Source organism: Octopus bimaculoides, chromosome 2 (assembly GCF_001194135.2).
Source record: "Octopus bimaculoides isolate UCB-OBI-ISO-001 chromosome 2, ASM119413v2, whole genome shotgun sequence".
Classification (NCBI taxonomy): Eukaryota; Metazoa; Mollusca; class Cephalopoda; order Octopoda; family Octopodidae; genus Octopus; species Octopus bimaculoides.
This window is the reverse complement of record NC_068982.1, coordinates 125,854,428-125,865,042: the sequence shown is the minus strand read 5'-3', so window position 1 is coordinate 125,865,042 and position 10,615 is coordinate 125,854,428. Positions and strand designations below refer to the sequence as shown.

At 38.0% G+C, this 10,615-nt stretch overlaps 1 protein-coding gene across 1 annotated transcript in view; it reads right to left on the bottom strand.

The window, feature by feature from the left end:
* Window positions 1-7,304, bottom strand: part of LOC128247076 (uncharacterized) — a 10,646-nt gene extending 3,342 nt beyond the window's left edge. Inside the window, exon 1 of the mRNA XM_052965878.1 lies at window positions 6,643-7,304. Coding sequence (XP_052821838.1) covers window positions 6,643-6,833 — 191 coding nt within the window. The 5' untranslated portion in view covers window positions 6,834-7,304. The remainder of the gene's footprint in view (window positions 1-6,642) is intronic.
* Window positions 7,305-10,615: the final 3,311 nt, after the last annotated feature.

The window sequence follows — 10,615 nt, the reverse complement described above, 5'->3', positions numbered from 1 at the left end:
TATATATATATATATATATATATATATATATATATATTGATATGTCGATCCGGTGAAGAGGTGAGAGGTAGAAAGTTAGATAAACACAATTAGACTTGATACGTATATTTACATGGAGTAAAAAAAATACAGAATGACAATAAAATATAAAAAATATATGTAGATATTATATAATGTTTTATCGTGACAGCTGTTTCAAGAAGCCAAGAGTTATGTAATAACCATATTTTACAAGTGATATGTCTACAATGTCACAGGTATGCAACAGGTGACCAGTCAAATGAAGATATTACAGCAAGTCTGGCTTCTCTTAGAGAAGATTGGAAAACGCTCTCACCATCTGACTGTACACATACACATACACACACACGTATGGATGTATGTATGTATATACAGAGAGAGAGAGAGAGAGAGAGAGAGAGAGAGAGAGAGAGAGATTCATAAATAAGTAAAAAGATATACCAGTCATTTGAAAACTTACACGTATTAACTCTAATATTTTCCGTCAATTAGTAATTCACCAACATTATTATTACTTTCTTACATTCTTACAAAGCTGTACACTAACAGACATAGCTCTAGTCTATTAAAGCAATTCCAGTACTTGTCTGAAAAGGATCTCATCGATTACAGGAAGGTCAAATGTCAACGTTAACGAAATTTGAAATCATGAAATCAGAATGTAGAAATATGAAACTATACTCTTCGACATTTTTTTGGCTGCTTTCACTAATATTAATTGTTGAAGGTTTAGAGAAGAGACATTAATAGACATTGTTACAGGAACATGTGACAACACGTGTACATCATTGTATAGCAGTAAATGCATATTAATATCCGCGCACACGCATCACACACACACATATACACACACGCATACACACGAACAACTTCGCACATCTATGTATGTGCTTGAATTTATACAGACATACGGTAGAGCAGTAGTTCTGAAACAGTGGACTGCAAGGGGTGTCTTAGTGTGCCACGAATATTAGCGCGCGCGCGTGCGTGCATGTGTGTATGTGAGTGTGTGTGTGGTAGTCTGAGAAAGACAGTTCTGCAATTTCTTGCAGAACAACCTGCATAAATTATTTGGTTTTTTATTAATCAAATGTATATGCTGTACATTAACTCACTCCCTCCATCAAATCGATGTTTCCTGGACAGGTGCATGGTGTACCACACGCGTCAGATGTCGAAATGATCGCAGAGCAACGTGAGAGTAAGCGTTTTGTGCAAGAACACAACGCGCCACTAGATCCAGGATTTAAAACCCCGATCTCGCGGTCATGAGTGCAACGCCCTAAACCAAGGTCGGATTAAAACCCATAGAGGCTCTAAGCACTTAAAAGGTTTTGGTGCCCTCAAGTATATGTAAATGGTTCAAAATGTAAATGATAATAAACCGTAAAATAAATTTTTATTTTTCAAAATGAGGCAAACTAATAGTAAAATGGAAAATAATGTTTATTTTTGTATTCTTCCATTTTGTTTATATTTAAAAAAATTTCTCCTTCGTTTTTCTTTTTTAAATTGCAATGTGTTCGATGATATCATTAAAATTCATTTTACGTAAAACTTCTGCTTCTCTACTTAGTAGAGATAAGGCATTACGAATATTATTTTAGCAAGTTTAAAGTGATTTCTTTCGTGCCGTAAACCATTTTCATTTCTGTGGTGTCCCCATCTCTTGATGCCCTAAGCACGTGCTTATTTTGTTTAATGGGTTAACCGAGCACTGCCCTAAACGCTAGATCAGTCGCTCTCCATATGTGTGTGTGTGTGTTTAATTTGAGACTTCAGAAAGTACAGGCGAAAGGATGAGAGGCAAGTCGACCCAAAAACTTGGGCTCAGAACGTAAAGACGGAGGAAATGCCGCTAAGCATTTTGTCCAATATGTTATCGATTCAACCAGCTCACCACCTTATACAGTAATCCCTCGACTATCGCAGGTGTTACGTTCCAAAACCCCACGCAAGAGGTGAAAATCCGCGAAGTAGAAACTGTTTCTTATTATTTTTATAATTTGTATACGTGATCTGATCAATAGTAACAAAGCTAAAGCACGCAAACTGAAACTGCTCGGCGGCACAGATTGATTTTGTACTCTGCTGTGTATGCTCACTAAGTTTTAACGTTCTAGCATTAAATTTTGCCAAAAGCTTGGCGATACCTGCTGAAAGGCCTATGCAAAGTTTTCAAAAAGTTCTCGACACACTCAAGATTTTGTGCAACTGAAACCCGAGTGTCTTTTTGGTCAGCTGAAAGCAGTTTTGGCACAAACTTGGCAGACACGCGTCTCATACCCAAATCTTCAGTGATAATGGACTGAACTGAATCGTAACTAATCTGCACATCTTCTGTTAACTCACGGGTGGTGATTCGTCGATTTCCACTCACAGCTGCACGCACATCTGCAATATTTTTCCCAAGTCAGTATCGACATTTTTTCGACCATCTTGGAAACGTCTGAACCACTCGTCCACTTGTGTGCGTCTCCATACACTTTCTGCTACTTTGCGTAGGCCTCTGAGCAGGTATCGTCATGACAACTTTCTCTGTTATGGTCAATTCGACGATCACACGCTACACACCCTTCCAAGCACTGCTGTAAACAACAGAAGTGAGCTAGAACGTTAAAACTTAGTGCGTATGCACAGCAGAGTTCAGGGTCAATCTTTGCCCAACAGCTTCGCGCTGCGCGCTTTAGCTTCGTTACTGTGACAACAGTCCGGATACTTATTGATCAGACCTCGTATATTTATTTTATTATAAAATGGAAAACAACACCACTTACTCGCCTCCCGAGTTTCATTTTCCATACAGTATGTGCGATTCTTTGTTTACTCATCTACGGTAGACTACGTATTTTCTTTTTAGTATATTTTAGTTAATGTTTTGTGCAGTGCAGTACTATACTTTATTTTTATTTATTAATTCATTAATTTTTAGGCATCAAAATGCTTATTTTACCTCAGAAATAATTAAAATTAAAAAAAAATATGAATACCCATCGACCACAGAAACCCGAGATATACTGAGGAGCCGGCAATATAAATTTACACATATTAGCCAGAAAAATCCGCGATGTACTGAGGGTGCGATAGCTGAACCGCGATATAGCAAGTGATTACTGTACACCTATTTAATTAATAAAACAATGAATACGATAGGTTACTCTTTTACTTGTTTCAGTCATTTGACTGTGGCCATGCTGGAGCACTTTTGTATTTAAATATATTTTTCTCTAATTCTATTTCAACTTGTCGTATTACATATGCAAAACTCTACTATCTGAATTTAACATCACTCTTTGTTTCTGTGATTTTCTCTTTCACTTTGAGTGTGTGTGTGTGTGTGTGTGTGTGTGTGTGTGTGTGTGTGTGTGTGTGTGTGTGTGTGTGTGTGTGTGTGTGTGTGTGTGTGTGTGTGTGTGTGTGTGTGTGTGTGTGTGTGGAGGGGTAGCGTTCCACCAAGCCAGGTATGTGCACTCATCCTCCACTGTTATGGTAGAGGATATCTATATCATTGAGATGAAATTTCGAAAATCAAGACCGCACCAGATTTGAAAGTAAAGGTGACACACATTATCTCAGCAGGGAAACAAATGGGTTAGATGCTTGGAATGGATTTGTTGAAACAACGTTTGAGAGTTGAGTGGTTTAAAACTCAAACTACATCTGTTAAAACCTAGTAACTCCAAAAGATAAATTGTCTTGGAAACAAATATTCAAGACATAAAAACATTGATAATCTTGAACAACATAGAAGATTCATTTAAGCAGATACTAGAAGGAATATTTTGTAAGTTTACAAAATGTGATGCATGAGATTTTATTCCGTAAGCTGTAAAATTATGTCATTGACGACAAAAAAAGATGTATTTCTCTGTCTAGCTATATTTTGTAGTATATATCCTTCGCCATTTGGGAAAAGGAGAGTTTATAAAATGCTAGCGAGGAAGAAGTTTCAATGCACCTTATAAGCTCTAAAATGATGTCTTTGATGGCAAGAAGAGTGGCCTTTTGTGGTCTAATGACGACATTTTGTAGTGTATCTTTCGTCGTTTGGGAACAGGGGAAGTTACAAAATACTTTATGAACAAAAACTAGCGAGGAAGAAGTTTCTATGCACTTAAAATGTTGCAGAAATGTCGAATGAAAAGATCATTTTGTGATTTATTTTCTAATTGATTTATTTCTGTAATTTATTGCTAAGTAAACAACTCATGTTCCCGCGACTCATGCACTAATATCCGCTCCCGTCAGTTTTACACAAGTGCGACGATTGGATTGTATGAATCAAGGATATATCGATAACACATTGCACAACATAAAATGAGGCAATAAAATATTTTCTCTGCTAGGTGCAAGTTTTTTTAGGTACAGGTTATAAACGTTTTTAATATGGCATAATATTATAGACATTATAACATATAGGCATTATATGTTATAGATGTATCTGTGAATGATACAAACCAGTTGCCGCATCTGTCATGAATATCTTATAAGTGTGATTATTGTTGTTGTTTATTGTTTGTTCCTTCTCAAGCAATGCCTGGTTCATAAGGGCCGGTTTCCCGGTTTCATTGGCGTATAGGTTCCCCACCTGGAGAGGACTCCAGGCCGTCGCAGGTGAGCTGCTAACTGCAGGAGGAAAGAGTGAGAGAAAATTGTGACGAAAGAGTCAGCAGTAGTTCGCCATTATCTTCTGCTGGAGCCACGTAGAGCTTAGGTGTTTCGCTCATAGACATACATATCGCTCGGTCTGAGATTCAAGCTCGCGATCCCTTGACCGCGAGTCCGCTGCTCTAACCACTAGACCATGTACCTCCACAAGTGTGATAATTTACATGAATTATATGAGCGATACTTTAGATCTCGGAATATTAGTAATATTTTATCGATATCTTTTATTTTGTTTATCTTGTTTCAGTTATTTAACAGCGACCAAGCTGGAGCACCACCTTGAAAAGTTTTAGTCGAACAGATCGGCTCTAGCGCATTTTTTTAATGTAAGTCAAGTACTTAGTCTATTGATCTCTCTTGTCAGACCGCTAAGTTAGAGAAATAACACAGACACCCGCACATCGATTTATATGTATGTCATTATTCAGTTATTTCAAGATTTCTTGCCAATAGAGAAAGAATCGGTTCCTAACCTAGATCCGAGGTTCCTTCATTGGAATTTCAACATCAACAACAGAGCATTTTTGTATGTATGTATGTATGTGTCTAGGACTGCGGTCAACCTGGGGCACCACCTTGAAGAGTAGTTTTAGTCGAACAGATCAACCCCAGTACTTTGTTTTTTCATCTTGTACTAATTCTATCGAACTCTTTTTGTCGAAACGCTAAGTAACGAGGGTGTAAACATACAAACACCGATCGTTAGACAGTGGGAAACGGAAGACATAAACACAATGACACACACAACACACACACACACACGACAAACTTCTTTTAGTTTCCGTCAACCAAATACACAGACGAGGATTGATCAGCTCGAGGCTATAGTGGAAGACACTTGCCCAAAGTGCTACGAAGTAGGACTGAACCCGGAACCATATGGTTGGGAAGCAAACTTCTTACCTCACAGGAGATATAAGGAAGCTCAAGTCATATATATATATATATAAGGAAGCTCAAATTTGATTGTTGTTGTTGTTTAATCCAGGTAAACTTTGTCCAAGACAATAACCATTCCTTCCTATTTTCAAACAATATTTTCATCACTGTCTTACCTGATATGTTCTAATTAAGATTGTAAGGTGTAGCTTGACGAATTTGGGTGCTATTTCTAACTGATTGAATGGCAGCATTGAGGCTGCCTTTATGACTCGGAACGTTAACTTTGTCGGGATCGTCTGTAAAAACAAGTTCAGTGTTTTACGATTATTCCGTGTGTGTGTGTGTGTGTGTGTGTGTGTGTGTGCGCGTTTCTACATGTGTGTGTAGGGAGAGACAGAATGAGATAAAGAAAATTAGGAGGCTCAAGTATAATGTCGGACATTCCCTGGTGTATTAGACCCAAGGTTGTAGCTCATTATCCCTACAATACAGTGTGTGTGTTGGCACTCCGTCGCTTACGACGTCGAGGGTTCCAGTTGATCCGATCAACGGAACAGCCTGCTCGTGAAATTAACGTGCAAGTGGTTGAGCACTCCATAGACACGTGCACCCTTAACGTAGTTCTCGGGGATATTCAGCGTGACACAGTGTGACAAGGCTAACCCTTTTAATTACAGGCACAACAGAAACAGGAAGTAAGAGTGAGTGAAAGCTGTGGTGAAAGAGTACAGCAGGGTTCGCCACCATCCCCTGCCGGAGCCTCGTGGAGCTTTAGGTGTTTTCGCTCAATAAACACTCACAATGCCCAGTCTGGGGATCGAAACCGCGATCCTATGACCACGAGTCCGCTGCCCTAACCACTGGACCATTGCGCCTCCACTATCCCTACGATAGCCGCAGTTCTATGTTTACTAGTTAAACAAACAAAACATTAAAAACACGTAAACTTAGTGACAAAGTGTAGATATGTGCTCCCCCCCACCACACTCCCATAAATAAAAAGACGAAAAGTATGTGTGGTTACGTGTGTCTGCGACATCCTTCAAAACATGTGTATTTGTACGTACGTACCTGATATCCGTTGATGACAGCAATTTTATTAAGCGTGACAACAAATCCTCTGAACCTGGATGAGTTAAAATCTTTGTAGTCGTTAAGCTTCTATCCTGGTGTAAATAATTCAAGAGTGATTCCGAAGACCTAGAAATTTCACAATCGTTCTCTTTTGTTAAAATGGTGGTCAACACACTTTCAAACTCCATTGTGAAATTGCATGTAGGTTGGTAAACCTGATACCGTTTCCCAATTAAAAGCTAGACATGTATTCATGTGTCTGCATCTGTAGATATTCACTTATATAACTGTATTACTAAACATTGCTCAATTATATGTGTATATATGATACATAAAGGTAGGGATAGTTTCCATGTATGTCTGTTTTTCGTTGATTTCATTTTACAGTGCCGGATGAGTCAAAATGTATTATATGTACGAATGTGCATATATAAGTCGAGGTGTATGAGTAAATGCTGTTTAATGTATTTTATATGTATATTTATATATGGAGATTGAAGGTAATTATGCATGTATGAATGTATGCTTGCAAGCATGTATGTACATGATATATTTATACATATGACACGTATACGTATGTATGTAGGTAGGTATCTATGTATATGTGTGTGTGTATAGGGATTGTTAGATAGACAGACGGACAGACAGATAGATAGATAGATAGATAGATAGATAGGTAGATAGATAGATAGATAGGTAGATAGATAAATAGATAGATAGGTAGGTAGATAGATAGATAGATAGATAGATAGATAGATAGATAGATAGATAGATAGATAGATAGATAGACAGATAGATAGATAGACAGATAGATATGTGCGTATATAGTGTATGTATCCAGTGAATATTGATTTTAATTACGTGTCTGCGTGTGTACGTATATCTATGTTTGGATATGTGCGTGTATCAATGTTTCAGTCAATATATGTATGTGTATTTCTTACAGAGTGTTATTATGTCTATATATTTATATATCTATATGTCTATATGTATTTCCGCGTAGTATGAATCTCAGTCAAGTTTCGAAGTTCATAATAAGCAATAAAATATCTATTACAAAAATATTTAATCAAGTCTTTTACTTTTCACCCCAATCTCTCGTTCACTGTCTTTGTCTGTCTTTCTCCACCCCCTCTCTCTCTCTCTCTTTCATACACTAACACACAAACACACACAGAACAACAACCACTCTCTCTTTCTCATTCTTTCTTTCTTCATTTCTCTATTAAATGTTTTCTTATGAACGATGTTGCACTAAATCTCAGCTTGTTTTCATACTCTCATGTGACTTGTCTTTCCTTCTGTCTCTAACCACTATATATCCTTCTAATCTCCCACTCCCTTATCCACTCTCTCACTCTCACTTCTCCCCCCCCCTCTCTCATTGCTACTTGATAACATCGAAAGACTAAATATGTTTATGCAGTGACCATGCCAACGAGATTATGAACTGACAAGTGTGCTATATTCCTCAAAGACAAGTTGGCTGATCAACTAAATCCCATTTCCGCAAAAGTTTAGTATACAAAACACAGAAGTGCAAAAGTTCGAAATTAAAATATAAAATGTGAACAACAAGAAGCATACATTGAAACTACGCGAATCTTTTGGTGCATCAAACAAACTGTTTAAGTCTAATAAGTGGGATCTTATCCTATTTCAGGTTTTTAATAACGGATAGAAATCATTGGAGAATTTCCCAGGTGTCCCTTCTGCATGAAAAATATACAGGATATTAGAGTATAGTATAAAGTATATTATATTAGAGCTAACAATATATTTTACCAACAGGAATTGATGCACGGTTAATCTTAACGTAGATTCTCTGGGAGATTCAGCGTGACACAGACTGTGACAAGGTTGGCCTTTTTGAATTACAGGTAAAACTCATTTTTACCAGCTGAGTGGACTAGAGCAATGGGGAAATGAACTGACTTGCTCAAGGATGCAACGTGCTGCCAGGACTCGAACTCACGGCCTTACGATCGTTGGCCGAATATCACAACCACAAAGCCACGTGCCTTCACGACAGAAGCACGTCACAGTGGTTATGAAAGAAAAAAAAACTGACGTTTGTCTGTCATCGATCCTGAAAATGATATTTTAATAAATTTGAAACTCAAAATGAAGTCGAGAAAATGATTTTAAATAATTTCATATAAAAAAAAATTCGTTGCTTAAGTTTCATCAAAACAAGGAAAATGGATTATGGATAAAAGGGAACAATTACTAAACCGTTTCATTAGTAGAAGTTAAAAGCGCGTCTCTGCATCCATCATTTGTTGGTGATTCTCTACTTCTAGCGGATACACCTTTGCATCACTCAAGCAACAACCCATGGGTCTGCTAAGGTGGTCACTGCTGGGGAGGATTTTCACGAGGTCGGAGCGCAGATCCTACCTTGGCCTATCTTAGTCGCCTTCTTACGACACGCAGAAGAAATGTTAGGTTTATTCTTTGGTATGACAGTCCCGGCGCAGCACTAGCACAACGTGAAATGAAGTGCTTTGCTCAAGAACACAACACGCCGCCCGATTTTGGAATCGAACCTACAATCTGGCGATTGAAAGTGCAGCACACATGACAATTAAAACCACGCGCCTTGACGTGAGATTTCTTTTAGACAAAGCAAAAGAACAATATTTCTTGCTCGGAGTATAATCGATTGAATCAATGCCACGATGGTACTGGTTTTTGCACTATCAACCCCGGCATGACATTTATTCAGAACGGTAAGACATCAATTTTTTTTTAGATATCATAAAGAATCTGAAATAACTGTCTTCTCTGTCAACCACTTAAAAGATGACAGCCAAAGGATCCTCTACACTCTTAAATTTACTCAGATCATTTAACTGTCTAATCACGTGATCGACCAAACTATCGGATGTTGTTACACATCGTTAGTCACAATGCACTTTGCATCGTTTTAGTTTTTGAATGATGCCACCCCGTTGGCTAGACGAGCAGGCCAACATCCCCTTTTCCTCTTCAGAAGGCTAGTCAACTGGAGTAACGTGAAATTAAGTGTTTTGCTCAAGAACACAACACGTCGTTCGGTTCGAGAATCGAACCACGCTAGATCGTGAGTGCTAGGCCACGCGCCTTAACACTAGGCCACGTACCTTCACACAACCGTCTAATAGAAATATAAATTAATTACAAACAGACAACAAAGTGTAGTCCTCGGTACAAAAGCCATGAGATGATCGTGGTTGGAAAGTCTTTTGTTTTAGGTCTGCTCAGTCAGAACTAATTTTCGACAAAACAACACCAACTCGAATGGCGAAGGATTAAATCACTAAGATCATCGACATAGCTTTATTCTGTTATCAGCCGGTTTCTCAGTTAATGGATTGTCGTTGTTGTATTGTTTTATCCTCTCCGTGACAAATAGCCTGACTACTTAAGTACATGGCCCAGTTCGTTTACCTTTCAGTCAGACAGAAGGTACAGTTTCCAGTTCCACGGAGTGGGATCTATTTAAAATGAACAGTTGTTTCCCTTGCTTGCACATGCTTAAGCAGAAAGTTCCAGTGAGCCTAGAGAAATGTACTGGAAGTGACATCACTGAATATTTATTGGAAATCCCCACGGAGTGTCCTTACGATACTACGGGTCGCGGGGGATTGAATTGCTGACCTCATCTTCCTATTAGTAAGAATATATGTTCTGTATTTGTTCACAACTTATCAGAAATTCACATGACCGAAGGTAAACATTGCTGTTAAGTTACAAATAATCCAGGGATTAAAGACAGATTAAGCTAACCCTTACAATTAAGTTCCCGAGTCCCCATTTCCTTTTAGCCAATAATGAAACTGTCTGAGTAAACTAACAGTTGAAGAAGTGAATTCGGGGAATTGGGTAATATTTCAAAACTTAGCTCTTAGTTTCTATATGTATGAATGTATGGGTGTACATGTATGTATGTATGTATGTATGTATGTATGTATGTATGTATGTATGT